The sequence below is a fragment of the Onychostoma macrolepis genome, chromosome 12 (genome assembly GCF_012432095.1).
Source record: "Onychostoma macrolepis isolate SWU-2019 chromosome 12, ASM1243209v1, whole genome shotgun sequence".
Taxonomy (NCBI): Eukaryota; Metazoa; Chordata; class Actinopteri; order Cypriniformes; family Cyprinidae; genus Onychostoma; species Onychostoma macrolepis.
In genome coordinates this window covers 9,250,095-9,265,956 of record NC_081166.1, presented here as the reverse complement: position 1 = coordinate 9,265,956, position 15,862 = coordinate 9,250,095, and the positions used below count along the sequence as shown (strand labels likewise).

Genomic DNA, 15,862 nt, shown 5'->3' with positions numbered 1-15,862 from the left:
TATACTGAGAACTACACAATCCAGTGAGGGAGATAAATCTGTGGAAAACGGAGAACACTGATCAAGTTTAATCACAAGATGGAGACAAAATTGCAAAACTGTTTCAGCAGACAGGCTAGCAGTTGCTGTTGCTGAATATTTAGGAATGTATTGCCCAAAAATGAACATTTTGTCATCGTTTACTCATGCCCAGTGTCATTCCACCCCCCATATTTTCTGTCTTCTACAAAGCAAAAAAAAAAAAAAAAGGACATTTTAGCAGGAGTTTCAATCTTTTTTATATACAAGAAAAGTGGATGGTGATTTATGCTGACAATTCCAAAAAGGCCAGGAAAGTATCATATGTCATTGTGTCATATTCTCTATTCTTCCAATCAGACATTTTAGTTTTACTTTTGAATGCCATCAAGTTAAGTTTTAAAGGTCAACACAATTGGCTGTCCGAATTAAATATATTTTATTTTATATTTTGCTCATTGTATGGTAAGTAGGCCTATTACAATCCACGTACAGACAACTACAAATCAGAAATATGAAAAGTAAGTATTTTTATTAAATAGTATGGAAATGTGTTACATTTCTTTTAGGACTATTCAAAAATTAAAGGATTATGAAAAGGGAGACGAAAATTCTGTCATTTTTATGTAATTCCAAACCTTGTTTTCTGTGGAAAACAGAAGAAGATATTTTAAAGAATGTTGGTAACCAAACAGCTTAGATCAGTTAACACTGACATGACATGAGAGTGAGTAAATGATGACATCATTGTCAGTTTTGGGTGAACTATCCCTTGAAGACCTTTTTAACTACACCACTAGATGGCAACAATTAGCTATATTGGTTAAAGGAGAGAACAGAGTAATAGAAGAGAAATGAATGTGCAATTACAGAGATACAGCATGTTACCAAAAATGTTAGAATGACTTTAATTTTACCCGAATTCATTCAGGTGATGTCTAACCTCATCTGTTTTATATCTTAGAAAGGGTTTTGCTCTGGTGTAAACAACTATATACAGAAGGGTCACTGGATCTGTCAATGCAGCATCACAGGTTACTAAAATCGGTTACCCCCTCCCCATCTGTTTCACACAAAATGGCTTTAATGGTCCCTAGATTCACTCTGGCGATGTCTAATATTCTCTTTCATACTCCAGAAAGCATTTTGCTTGTATGTAAACAGACCAGAGATACAGCAGAGTCACCAAATCCAACAAGGCAGCATTAGAAGTTTCCACTATCTGTTACCCCCCTGTATGTCACACAGAATAGTTTTATGTTACTCATTTTACTCTGGTGATGTCAAAGCTCCTCTGTGTCGTCCCTTAGGAAGCATTCTGCTCTGATGTGAACAGCTGCAGAGATAAGGCAGCATAACAGGTTACTGAAATCTGTTACCTCTGCCTGTTTCACACAGAATGGCTTTAAAATGTTACCTGAATTCATTCTGGTGTTGTCTTATCTCCTATGTTTTATATCCTATAAAAACATTTTTCTTTAATGTGAACAGCTGCAGAGATACAGCAGGGTCACTAAATCTGACAAAGTAGCATAATAGGTTACCAAACTCTGTTACCCATCTCTACACTAGTCAACATTTGAAGTGGATCAAACCTTTCATCAAAGTTGTCCTAAAACCAAAATGCATTCTTGTCTTAGGACAACTTTGATTAACTTTTTTTGATCCACTTCAAATGTTAACTACTGTATATCACACAGAATGGCTTCAGTGTTATCAAATTCACTCCGGTGCTGTCAAATCTCCCCGTTTTTATCCTTGAATGCATTTTGCACATATGTGAACAGCTTTAGGGTCACTGAATTCAACAATACAGCATAACAGGTTACTAAAATCTTCAGGAGTTCACACGGGAATGGCTTAAATGTTCACTCTGTTGATGTCTAATCTTCTGTTTAATATTCTTAAAAGCATTATGCTCTGATTTGAACAGCTGCTGAGATACAGCAGGGTCAATTTAATCCATAAATGTAGCATAACAGGTTTTTACCCCTCTCTGTTTCACACAGGATAGCTTCAGTGTTAAATTGGTCATGCCTACACTTCTATCATCTATATTTTAGACTGATATGAGCAACACACATAAACACACACAGCATGGTCATAAAAAGTTCATTAAAAGCTACCAAAATCTGTTACTGCACTCTATTCTTAAATGTCTTGCTCACCAAATTAATTTAATCTTTAATACTCCCATTCGGATGGACTGATTGCTTTTTTAAATTAATGTATTTGATGCATAATGCAATAATGATGATATAGCAAGCAATGGCACTCAGACATCTAGTCTAAAAAGATTGTTTATTGAAATAAATGAACTTGTTTTACAGCACCACTCATTTATTGAAGCTTTTTAACATTTAATAAACAGTGACCTGCAGGTCACCAATTTGACTGTCTGACAAAATTGACAATGAACACAACATTTACAAATTAACAATAATAATAAATGTGCTTCCTGCTGAAGCCCCTGTTAGTCTTTTTATAGAAACTTGCTGTTGACCACAGTAACCTGGTTCTTTCGAAAACTTTCAAAATAATGAGCTTTTGTTAAGTGCTAATATATATATTTTTTATTTTAGAGACCTTGTGCAAAACAGGAACAGATTTTTTTTAGTCTTACAATTACTGCTGTTTTAAAACATACATTTATTCAACTCTTATCAAATCCACAACGTAGTTGTTTATATGCTGATATGACCATGAAGTCTTACCGGTGCATTCATTTATACAAATGTAACATTTATAATACAGTACATTCAGAGATCATTATTAATCATAGTTACTCTAGATGTCTGTAGCATGGACTGTGTCTAAGCTGCCCATTTTCTCATTCTACAATACTGTAAATGATCAAATATTTATTTACTAAAATATCTGACATACAGGTGCATCTCACTAAATTAGAATGTCATTAAAAAAGTTTTTTTTGTTTTAATTTTGATGATTAGAGCTTATAGCTCATGAAAGTCAAAAATCAGTATCTCAAAACATTATAATATTTACATTTGAGTTTGAATAAATGACCATCCCTACAGTATAAATTCCGGGTATCTCTTGTTCTTTGAAACCACAATAATGGGGAAGACTGCTGACTTGGCAATGATCCAGAAGACGAACATTGACGCCCTCCACAAAGAGGGTAAGTCACAGAAGGTCATTACTGAAAGGTGTGGCTGTTTACAGAGTGCTGTATCAAAGCATATTAAATGCAAAGTTGACTGGAAGGAATAATTTGGGTAGGAAAAGGTGCACAAGCAACAGGGATGACCGCAAGCTTGAGAATACAGTCAAGCAAAGCCGATTCAAACACTTGGGAGAGCTTCACAAGGAGAGAACTGAAGCTGGAGTCAGTGCATCAAGAGTCACCACGCTCAGACGTCTTCAGGAAAAGGGCTACCAAGCCACTTCTGAAGCAGAGACAACGTCAGAAGCGTCTTACCTGGGCTGTGGAGAAAAAGAACTGGACTGTTGCTCAGTGGTCCAAAGTCCTCTTTTCAGATGAAAGTAAATTTTGCATTTCATTTGGAAATCAAGGTCCCAGAGTCTGTAGGAAGAGTGGAGAGGCACAGAATCCATGTTGCTTGTGAAGTTTCCACAGTCTGTGATGATTTGGGCTGCCATGTCATCTGCTGGTGTTGGTCCACTGTGTTTTCTGAAGTCCACAGTCAACGCAGCCATCTACCAGGAAATTTTAGAGCACTTCATGCTTCCTTCTGTTGACAAGCTTTGTAAAGATGCTGATTTCATTTTCCAGCAGGATTTGGCACCTGCCCACACTGCCAAAGGTACCAAAAGCTGGTTCAATGACCATAGTGTTACTGTTCTTGATTGGCCAGCAAACTCGCCTGACCTGAACCCCATAGAGAATCTATGGGGTATTGTCAAGAGGAAAATGAGAGACACCAGACCCAACACTGCAGATGAGCTGAAGGCCACTGTCAAAGAAACCTGGGCTTCCATACCACCTCAGCAGTGCCACAGACTGATCACCTCCATGCCACGCCGAATTGAGGCAGTAATTAAAGCAAAAGGAGCCCCTACCAAGTATTGAGTACATATACAGTAAATGAACATACTTTCAAGAAGGCCAACAATTCACTAAAAATGAAGTCAATTCACTTATGAAGTATTCTAATTTGTTGAAATAGTGAATTGGTGGGTTTTTGTTAAATGTGAGCCTAAATCATCACAATTAAAAGAACCAAAGACTTAAACTACTTCAGTCTGTGTGCACTGAATTTATTTAATACACGAGTTTCACAATTTGAGTTAAATTACTGAAATAAATCAACTTTTCCACAACATTCTAATTTATTGAGATGCACCTATAGATCACTGTTTAGCTTAGTTTAGTTTGTTTTTTGTTTTATAATGAAAGAAACTATTTGGCATTAAACTTCTGAAATGATGAAATGTTCAAATGTTGAACTGAAATTGCATTATTTCTTGAATTAATCCTAAATTATAATTTTCTACAACCAATTTAATACTGATTTATAGACAGATATATTATAATAGATATAATACAATCATTTCAAGTAATCTGATAAATGATTACTGATATATCTACACATGAAAAAGGCACCCGTAGATGTTGTGCAAAATCTCTATTAAAATATGACATTGTTGTCTTTATATGTATTTATATGATACTGACATTATTTATTAATTTTTTTTAGATTGTAGACATAGATTTGTATTGTTTTTAATATTACTAGCACAATAACCTCTACGATGTTTGTCAAATAGCACCAGCCTCTGTAACAAAGTTAAAGATGGTCAGACACACAGGACACTCCAGTACTGGATCATAAAGATGAACCAAGGTTCCTCCTGAAGTACCATGTAAAACTGTTAAAAATATATTACAAGACAAGACAAAATAACAAGAAATTACATCTCATTTAATAGACACTGTTACATAATTCCCTGCTGTCCATATATTGTTTCTGCTTAACCCTCTGACTTTGCTTTAACAAGGTAACCACTAAATGTGACGTAGGTGTCAAAGTCATCACTGAACACCGCGTTCTCTCTCTCGCCCTTATAGAGCCGAATCCACACCTGGTCGTCCCTCTCCAGCTCCAGCATGAGGCTCTGGCTCTGCATGATGGAGCGATCGCTGGGCTGAGCGTACAAGATGGCCATCTCCTGCTCGTTCTTCATTAGATGCAGGTACGTTTCCTTTTGGTTCCAAGTGTGCGCGTTCAGGCTGAAGAAATAGATGCCGGGGACGTAGCAAAAGAACTTGCCCGTGAACATATTGAAGTGCCCGTACAAGTTGACAAACTCTGTGTCAAAGATCATGGTTTGGTAGTAATCGTTACTGTGTAGCGCCTTCTTGCGACCCACGGAGAAAGCAGCATAGTAGGACTTACAGGGTTCTCCGGGAGCACCAATGCTGCCCTTGTTTCCCTTCACACCGTGGGAGCCTCGTGGTCCACTTTGCCCAGACTTGCCCATTTTCCCATAAGGTCCTCGCTCGCCAGTGTCTCCCTTCTCCCCTGTAAGGGAAGGAATGTAGTAGCAAATGGTGAAAAGTTCAATTTGGCTTTAAGTTTTTACTATGATGATTAAAAAGGCCTTTTACATTCTTAATCTCTGATTTATCATGCCTTGCTTCCTGAAACTTCAAGTTCTGGTCAAGCTTTGGAGGGTGTTTTATTAAACATCCACTAATTAAAAATTATGACTCTCAGATAGTCTTGTTTGTGTGGAGTGTTGTATAGAAGATGGCGCCAATCTCACAGCCATTACTCTTCTGTTGTTTGTGACAGTTTGGCCCATAAAGTCACTTTCTGTGGAGTTTTGTCCTTTTTGGTGCATGTTTTCCTGCCCACAGAAGCAGCCTGTGATTAACCAGGCCTGACCTATATCATTCACAGACAGTGAGATATTTAGCTAAAACTAACGTTGACCCAAACAACTGTATACAGTCAAAATGAGTCAACAGGTTATGTAAGTCTTTCTGTAAATGTAATCTTTTGTACCACGATTTTCCTTGAAATGGAAGAATCATGAGTCAAAAGCCAGAAAACATTTGAAGTAGATTTTGATATATTTTGTACCTTTTAGGATGGTGATGTTTATCTGTGGCACAATATTGTATTGTGGGTATGGACTGGCATACTGTGGGGCCTCCTCTGCAGGGTCACAGCACCGCCTGCACTCTGTTCCACTAGATTCACAAAGGGATATATTAATAAGATGGAATGATAGAACGATTGAATGATATATATATATATATATATATATATATATATATATATATATATGTATAGATAGATAGATAGATAGATAGATAGATAGATAGATAGATAGATAGATAGATAGATCATGGAACATACCTGCCATCTCTGTAGTATTCTGGGGATCTCTGGTTTTCTCTGTGCTCATATGTGTCTTGGTCCACATCCCGGTATTGTGCAATATATGGCTCAACCCATTTGGCAAACACCACCATCAGTAGTACCAGGCTCGATATCAGCATCTGAGACAAGAATTAACACATTATTTGGATAGTAGTTTGGATAGAAGAATATATCAGAAAACTGGCATATTTTTGTTGTTGTTGTTGTTGTTAAAAAAAATAAAAATAAAACACTTTTATTCAGCAAAGACATATTCACTTAATTAATTTCCTGAAGAACACTGAAGATTTAAGTAATGGTTGCTGAAAATTCAGCTTTGCCATCACATGAATAAATTACATTTTAAAATATATTTAAATAGAAAATAGTTATTTTAAATTGTAATAATATTTCACATTATTATTTACATTATATTTTTATTGTATTTTTGATCAAGTAAATGCAGCCTTGGTAAGCACAAGAAAAAAAATAAGCACATTAAAAAAATCTTACTGACCCTCATGCAAATGTGGCCTGAAATGTTATGAAACCAATGACAAAGACGTCTTGGAATTTATTGTCCTATTTTAAACTGGCAATCACACTAAACCACTATTTCATGTTTTTTTCCTTCTCATGACACCACGGCTCAGCCCTTTTGAAACAGTGTTTCTAAACCATGAGGCAGAGAGGCATCTAGCGATCAATGATAAGCAGAAAGTATTACACTTAATGAAGGAAGACATGAGACAGAAATTCATTTAAATTTAAGAGAAAGTCTTTTAGGGCCAGTTCTGTCTTAGTCCTTCCTTAGTCTGTTGGTGTTGGTTGCTTTTTTCAGTAACAAGATACTTTTTATAACAAGTAGCAGTATAGAGTAAATGCTTGCAGTTTTTTTTGCACCTGCAATTCCTTCTCGTCTGTAGCACTGGTAAGTGATTTAAATTCATTTTCAGGTTCATTCAGACAGTTCACTTGAGTCTTTGCAGGGGCATTTACCTTTTTATTGTCATATTGAAATATTTAGTTAAACGATGCTGTTCATAACTATGTTTTTGAGTCAGTTAAATACGACAGGGTTTTTGCTGATTTTAATCGTTACATTTGGGCCTGGTTGCACAGACATGGTTTAGACTAAGCCAGGATTAGGCCATAGTTCAATTAGGACATTTAAGTAATTTTTATAAACGTGCCATAGACAAAAACATTACTGGTGTCCATCTTGATACAAAACAAAGGCACTGATATATTTTAAGATCAATCAGTGCGAGTTTCTTTCAGGTGAAACAGCTCAGACTTACATTTTAGTCTGGGACTAGGGTTAAGCCTTGTCTGTGAAACCGGGGGTTGATGTATCTGTTCAAGTTTAAGGCTGTCACTCTTGTCACTGTGATAGTTTAATTCTGTACTAATATCAAGTAGCAGCTAACTACTTTTTAAATGGTTAGCTACAGTATATGAGTAGAAAATCAGATGTGATCAACTGCTTCAACAATTACATTAATCACAGGTCTTTATACACATGCATTTTAAACCTAATTGTGATTCCCTTCATTGCTAGCTGTCTTGCAAGCAAATTTGTTTGCATTTTTTTCCCATTTATTTGTGCTTGGGAGCATACTAAAAAAAAAATCCCCAAAGTTGAAAAAGAGCCCACATATTTTGTGAGGTAGCTACAGCTAAATGCTCAGCAATCCAAAATACTTAACAACCCATTCAAGGCCAGCATGCATTCCAAAAGCTTAATGTGGTAAGAGTCAAAACACATCTACTTATAACAGACTGTGACCATCAACATTCTTCTATAAATCAGTTTGTCCATAAGGAATGTAATCATTAAGATCATAAACAACCCCAATCCATGGCTAAGTTGTCTTTTTTGCACAATCATGATGATCATTCCATGAAGATATTTTGTAAATTTCCTACCGTGAATATATCAAACCTTAATTATTGATTAGTGATATGCATTGCTAAGAACTTAATTTGGACAACTTTAAAGGCGATTTTCTCAATTTCTTTTTTTTTTTTTTTTTTCTGGCACCCTCAGATTCCAGATATCATAACAAACCATACATCAGTGGAAAGCTTATTTATTCAGCTTTCAGATGATGTATCAGATGATAAAATCTCGATAAATTTAAAAAAAATCTTTATAAATTTAATAAAATTGACCCTTATGACTAGTTTTGTGGTCTAGGGTCGCATATACAGTACAGTTTCTCGTTGTGGAACACTGGTGAGATAAAATAATAATAGGGATATTGATACACAATAGGTACAAGTAGCTTGATAAGTGAACTAAATATACACTGTAACAGAGAAAAACCTACACTGTAAAAAGAATTCCGTAAAATTTACGGTAAAAAACTGGCAGCTGTGGTTGCTGGAATTCTACCGTAAAATATACAGTAGCAACATTTTAGGATTTACGGTTTTAACTTAAATTTACAGTTAAATACTGTAAATTCATTCGTAACTGATATAATGTTAATATACCAACCTATTGAAGTACTGAAATCTGTTTTGTACCTTTGAAATACACTGATAACCACCAAATGCAGAAGGTGATGAGAAAATCACATGATGAACCAAAGCCCATCACAAGCAGCTTTTAAATAATAACATATATAGAAGGTACACAGTGTCATTCACACAAACACTAAACACCATCATGGTGAGGCTGAAATATGCAATAAACATTAATTTAACAACATTAGATGTAACATACAACCCTAATAAATATAACTGATAAGGAAAAAAACTAATTTTACATTCTTTTTCACTTCCAAAAGCGATATTTCACAGTAAAATTGTCTGAAATGTCTATTACAGTTTTTCACCGTATATATTAGGGGAACTTACTGTTAACCATTTAACAGGTTTTTACCGTAGCCTTTTCACAGTTTTTTACTGTTAAAATCACGGTCATTTTTTACAGTGTATGTTAGATTACAGGCTGTCATCGTATTAGTTTTGTAGTGTCCAGCTGTGCAGTGTTGCAGCACTACAGGAAATGACACGCACTAAATAACTGCACAGTAGGTCACATAGTAGCATATAAACATGCCTGTAGTTTCATGGACTATGATCATTGATATTATTAAACAATTTTTAACAGTGAGTGTTTGGTCTATGTAGATAGCATGGATAATCTAGTTATTATCTGCGTAAACATGTTTCATTCTTTATTGAGCTGAGATATGTTGATATGGTCACTCACATGATCACCCAGCCCTCGGGCCATGCAGCATGTTGACTGTGCACAATCCAAACATGCCATAAAGTGTTTAAAACTATAGACTGCACATAATACTGAGATGAATAAGATTTTCTGGGGCCCACCACACTGTGGGACTCGTCTCGAATTATGAGGCTGAAGAATGAAGTGCTACGTCCCACTAAACTCTCTCAGACGAAGCCTATGTTCTGAGTGTATCTGTGTGTTTTAGAGTAATGTTTAATTCAAGAAGGGGTCAGATCACACACTTCAGTCCGAAGTTCAAAGCAGTTTTAGGGCAGGGCTTTGAGGTTGTGCACTTCTAATCCTCCATAAGCTTATGATGTGTTCACCTGGGTATCATCTGACCATCTTTTTTGCACTGCACATATGTGTCTATAGGAATGTTTGTGGTGTTTCAAAGCAGAGGCTTGGTAAAGGAAGTCAGATGTTACTTGATGCTATTAAATGCATATATGATTTTTTTAATAATATATCGTTATATATTACTTTTTTTTTTACTTTTAGGCTTCAAGTAATTGGTAATCAATCCGTCCAAAAGTCCTGTTTTATATTATTGCCCTTTTACTTCTGTTTTCTTGATTATCCTTGTTTTCATGCTCAGCCATGTTTACAGTCTCACATCTGATATCCTGGCATTAGAATCCCTCTCCTTCCTGCGGATGTTGGGGTCTTGAGGTCATGTTTACATGTTCAGCACATCACTGAGTCCTCCTTTAGCTCAGGCCCAGTCTTCTTGGCTCAATCAACATCTACCCTGACCTTTTTAAATGCATTACATAAGCAGAGAGTGTTTTTTTCTCCCTTCGTCTCCAGGGAACACCACACTCCAAATCAAAAGCATCCAACCGCTATTTTTCAGAACATCTAAAAGTCCCTGAACCCTCTGTAGGTTTGAAACTATGAACAGTGAGCCAAGAGTCAAATGCATAAACATTTGACTGCTTTCTTTAGTCGTATACCATAACCAGATTTGGCCATCGAAGACTTGTTGTACCAAAAATGACAGTTGACCCTTGTTACTTTATAAACGCACATTGCTGGTTGTATTTTGAACAATTAATTTTAAGCATTTTACTTACCTCCTCAAACTTTAATCAAAATGGAGTAACTTGCATTTTATTGTTTGAAAAAACTGGGGGTTTGGGTCAAAAAGATTCCAATTCCATTTGGTGCCACATGTGATGCAGAAATTACACACTTCCCCTTTTTGAAATAATTATGATATTAATCTACTTGGTAAACATCATAAAAGGAAATAATGTTGGTATCTTTCCACATTCCTAAACTGCAAACAGCGACTGAATGTGTCATAACAAATAGCCATTGTGTTATCACAACAGATCATAATAACTATTTACTAACCTGCATTGTGCTTTTGTCATCCCTACACAATTCTGCAGGCATGCAGTGGCGTGTCTGATCTACGAGGTGTGGTTTTGGTGGACTTTCCCAGTGGAAAAAAAAAATGTGTTAAATCCAGCATCAATAAAAGTCGGCCAATTCTTTGTCCTTCTTCTTTGGTGTTTGGTTCTGGATCATATTTAAGGCGAGGCCCACCAGGTGCACTGTAAAGCTTTTCTAAATTCTCCAGTCTGAGGTCAGCAGCTGAAGATAAACACTGGGGTAAATAAGGACTCTTGGCTACAGAAATTAGGTACTGTCTCCTTTCTTGGGTTTGGGTGGGTTACCATACGCACCCCAGTGACCTACTTTCAACCACATACTGAATACTCTGTGCTTCTGTCACTAGTCATGCACAGTTGAAGCCCCCATATGCCAGGTTCAAGCTACCATGTACCCTTTCGTACTGTACATGCTGTTTTTCTCACATTCATAATCCTCCCAATACTTTGCAGCTGTTTTGTAATATCAATTCTTTAGAAGAAGTTGAATGAACCTCAGGGAATGAAAGTGAGCATGGTCATAAGTAAACTTCTATCTTATTAAAGCAACAATCTTCTTTGCCTTCTGAACTTACAATTAGTTCCTCGAGTTCATACGGATGCTAGTGTTATCAGAAAGGACAGGCACTTGAAACACAGCTGGTCACAAGTAATTTGAGTGTAAAAGCACTCTTTTTTTAAAGTGCAATTTTTTTTTAAAGAATAACAAGCTCATATTAACCTTGTTGAAAGACTCCTGCGGCCTTCCCGGTCCCATTGAGTTGTTTTCCCCTCTCCCTTTTTGAAATGCAGAGAACTGCTGGGGGTGAACTTCAACAATGTTGTCGGTTTGCAAACAAAGTATTGAATAACATCACATACCTGTACCAACAAGTCCTACCCCATGTCTTATATGGGAAGGGGATGTACAAAGACAAGATTCTACCTTTTGAATGTTTGGTCATGGGCATTTAGGTGATATTTGAAAAGACAAGAATGTAAAGGATAAGAGGTCAAGAATTAAAGTGACAAATCATGGTTTCACTGTCTTATTGCCTTGACTTCATCAAACACAATAAAAATATACCATCAAATACCAAGCTGAATGTAAGTAGTTGTGTTTGAAATAGAATACTAACTTGCCACTTACTGAATACTAAAACAGTATTTGAAACAGTATGCATTATGTAAGAATGAGACTTCTAAACAGCAGTATGCTACATTATCACATGACTTCATATTATACATACTGTATCCTGATGAAATGGTAAGAATATTATGTTAGTACGCTTTCCGAATTCAAGCTTGGGAGTCCTTGTGGGATGCTTCCCATGTGACTGCAAGGAAGAGTTTCCTGCACAGAATCCTAAACTACATAGTAATTTCCCAAGGGTTTAACATGGTTTAGAAATGCCATTAATTTTACTTTAAACTAGCAATAGGCACCACTGGATTTGGTGTTGACATCAAAGCTCAAACAGTATGTGTGGTTACTTTGAAGTCTGTGCGGCATAACACTGAGGCCAGATTCACCCTTGACCCATATAAGCCACTTTGTCTGAACTTAAACATCCTCCATGGTTCAGTGAACTAGGCAAAAACATTCATCTTCAATTTATCTTTTGCAACCCCTTTTACTTCCACAATGTGACGCAAGAAGGATATTGTGGGACTTTGTATCTACTGTTAACTGACTGGAGTAACATGGTGAACCATTCCCTCATAAACCACTGCTCACTGCCAGTAATATTTTAGGAGGGGCCATATACGTAAAATTATGCAAGAAAAGTCTGTTACACAACTTTTGTCATGTAGTTTGGAAAATTTGGTGGAGTTAAAAGCAATCTGGTGTAGCAGTACTCTTAATCGTGTCATATTTCGACTGTCCCACTTGCAAGAGATGAGGCAATTTGAACTTGGCTTTGTGATGGCATGCCTCAAGAATTCCTGTCCTAGATTTGATTCCTGTACCCTGTGGCAGTGCTACTCTTTCCATAGATAATAAAAAAATAATCTTTTTGTCTCTATGAAATTTACAATGATCCTACATTGCCCATGATTTAAAAGATAATCCTTAGGGACGGGGTGGGATGCATCACTAGCAAAATTAATTACTTTGTAATATTAAAACCACATGAAACTCAGGGTGTTGTTACATTTAACCCAGCTGTGTCTTTTTGCTTTGCACCTGCTATTAAAATTTATATGTGTACATTTCAAAGCTTGCTTGACTTCATCTTGACATTGCTGCCATCTCTCAAAGTAAAACACCTACATTCCTAAACATTTATGTGAACGGGCAGCTAACAACAGATAAAGTGAAATAATTTGATAAGTCACACAAAAATGTGAAAAACACATCAATCTGGCTGTTATTGTGCAAGCAAGTTGTTTTGCACTAGGATTCAGTTTCCTTGGCATCTGAAAAAGGTTTCACATCATTGCACTTGCCGTTATTTGTAACCATGTAATTTGTTTGAACAGTTTCCATTTACAAAAATTAAATGGCATGCAGCACTCGTGTAAATTTCTATCCTGATGTGTCCCCTACCTTAATCTTGGCAGGTCCAAACATAAGTGTCCACAGAAGCTCTGCTGGGCTGCACTGAGGATGCTTGCGTTGACTGGGCCGCACTGCTGTGTGTCTCTGAGAGTGTTATAGCCTGTCAGCGTTTTTAAGGCATCTCCCTCCTGCGCTCCCAAACACAGCATGCCATGAGGAGCCTGGAAAAAAATGCAGGAAAGGAGGAGCATGGATGCATCCAAGAGGGTGGGGTGAAATGAAAACAGCAAAAAGGACAAAGTTAAAAGAAAAGAAACCTTAAAAAAAAAAGGGCCAGAGTGGACCAACTGGATAGAAGGAAATGCACAAGGCAGTGGAAGGAGTATAAGAGAGAGAGAAAAGAGCAGCCACCACATTGTTCCCAGACTTTTCAGACAAATGTTAAGTAGCTGCTGACAGTTCCAGAGAACCTTTTAAAGAACAAGATTAGCATTTTAATGATGCAAACATTTCAGATAATATTACAAGACTGTAAAAATATTAAACCTTAGAAGCATTGTAGGCCTAATATATTGACATTATATGTAATCTAATTTTGATTTGTCAGATTTGTTGACAGTTTTACTCTTTGTAACTTGGTCTAGAATGCCTGTATCATCAGTTAAAGCTGAACTTTAAGTCATATTTGGTAGGTCAGCATTTACTACATACTGAATGAATCATTTAAAATGCATTAATGTAGAGTATAATTTAGCTAATATTGGCCTTTTTGTGGCTAAAGAGAGCCATGTGAAAAGGAACATTGTTCCAAGGCATCCACAAGTCACAGGAGAACATAAAATCACAAAATAATCTGACCATTTTTGTTATTTGGCCAGATTGGCTGTTTTGCAACTGTGATTAGCTGATTTGCTGTTTTGAACTTTTTATTTATTTATTTATTTATTAAATGATCTAATGTTAATTTTATTTGTTTAAACTATTCATTTGTTTTTCAGAAACATTCATAAGTAGGTACAATTTGTCTACATAATATTTATCTAATTTTAAGTATTTAAGCCTCAACCTTCTGACCTTTAAAAGAGTTTTTCAACATTAAGGGACACATTTGTCTGCATTAGTATTTATAGGTCTAACTTTTAACTGATTGTGTACCATTTTTAATGCTGGTTTAAAAAAGTTGATGTTAATGTTATCAATTACCTTTACACTGATCAACTTTCAATCAAAAAGGAAAAAAGGATGCTGTTCAAACATTGTTTGTAATCAGATGCAGGCTCTTCATGCTTCCCATGTTTATAATCTCTGCAAAGTGATTTTCCTCCCAGTCACCTGATTCATCATGACATTAGGCGTGTGGTTACTGTTACTGAGAAAAGACCATATGTTTAGGTTTATGTACATGCTAAAAGGTTCAGTGGTAAACATGACTGAGGAAATTGCTGTCTTCTAAATTGTATATAAAGCAGTCTAATCAAATGAGGGTCTGTGAGTACATGAGCACACAAGGATAAGGTCATCATTTGAAGGATTTTTCTTAGGACTGAGGATCTAGATATTGTCCTACATGAACTGTCCTATTAAAACATCACGCGGAGAAATATTAAGCTTGCAAAATACGTTTAAAAAATAGCATAAAACTGACCTGTGTTGCTGTTCTGCTGTTTATATCAATGAACACTAGATGTCCTCATTACTTAGCAAATAAATCTTGCTACAAACAAAAACACTTCCGTCCACGATCATTAAATAAGGATCTGTAGAGTTGCTTCTTTAAACCAGGGAAATATTCAATCGTTTTGATTTGTTTATTATTTTTGGTCACTACATAATACACCCATTTACTTTAACATGTAGAAGTAATATTGAAAAAATATGGCTTTTTATTACCTTGGAAGTCTGATAATAAAATGACTCTTTATATTGTTATTAATATTTTAAATATATTAATATTTGAATATGTATATTGTATTTGTTATTATATCTTACCGTAACTATGTGTAATTTATTTGTAGGCGAGTACACAGTAGAGATCACGTTACTTTAAACTAAACCTTTAATGTAAAAAAAATAATAATAATCACGTTTTCGTAACTTTTCAAAAGCTAAGTTTTTATGTTTATTTATTTCCTGAACGGCTCTTTTGAGTTACTCCGAGATGAGCATTGAAGAACACGTGCAAGACACTTACGCAATCTGCTGGAAAACATTACAGCCATGTGACCGTGTCCTGATTGGATCCTGCGTGACCAATCGAAAGAGCTCCACCAATCAGCGAGCGGGTGGGCGTGACCAGGACCCTGCAAACACTTGAGAGGGTACAAGATGTTACTGTTCCACTACTGTCCCACTGCCTTGATTA

At 36.1% G+C, this 15,862-nt stretch overlaps 1 protein-coding gene across 3 annotated transcripts; it reads right to left on the bottom strand.

Moving 5' to 3' along the window:
• Positions 1-2,302: 2,302 nt before the first annotated feature.
• c1qtnf1 (C1q and TNF related 1) lies at positions 2,303-15,809 on the bottom strand. 3 transcript variants are annotated; one of them, XM_058794591.1, is made up of 5 exons: positions 15,692-15,809; positions 13,549-13,721; positions 6,369-6,511; positions 6,090-6,199; positions 2,303-5,525 (listed from the first exon to the last, which is right to left on the bottom strand). In XM_058794591.1, exons 2-5 carry the CDS (start codon positions 13,570-13,572, stop codon positions 4,975-4,977), a joined length of 828 nt encoding a protein of 275 aa, XP_058650574.1. In that variant the 5' UTR covers positions 13,573-13,721; positions 15,692-15,809; the 3' UTR covers positions 2,303-4,974. The 3 variants fall into 3 exon arrangements, with proteins under 3 accessions (XP_058650574.1, XP_058650576.1, XP_058650573.1); XM_058794593.1 differs by lacking the exon at positions 15,692-15,809 and adding an exon at positions 15,146-15,211; XM_058794590.1 differs by lacking the exons at positions 13,549-13,721; positions 15,692-15,809 and adding an exon at positions 11,740-13,519.
• Positions 15,810-15,862: the final 53 nt, after the last annotated feature.

Bases quoted from the DNA above. Each gene is read 5' to 3' on its own strand.
- c1qtnf1 (XM_058794590.1), bottom strand. From the start codon at position 11,775: ATGGGACCGGGAAGGCCGCAGGAGTCTTTCAACAAG. The intron at 6,200-6,368 runs GTATGTTCCATG...TTGTGAATCTAG, and splicing joins GAATACTACAGAGATGGCAG to TGGAACAGAGTGCAGGCGGT. The intron at 5,526-6,089 runs GTACAAAATATA...CTTCCCTTACAG, and splicing joins AAACATCACCATCCTAAAAG to GGGAGAAGGGAGACACTGGC.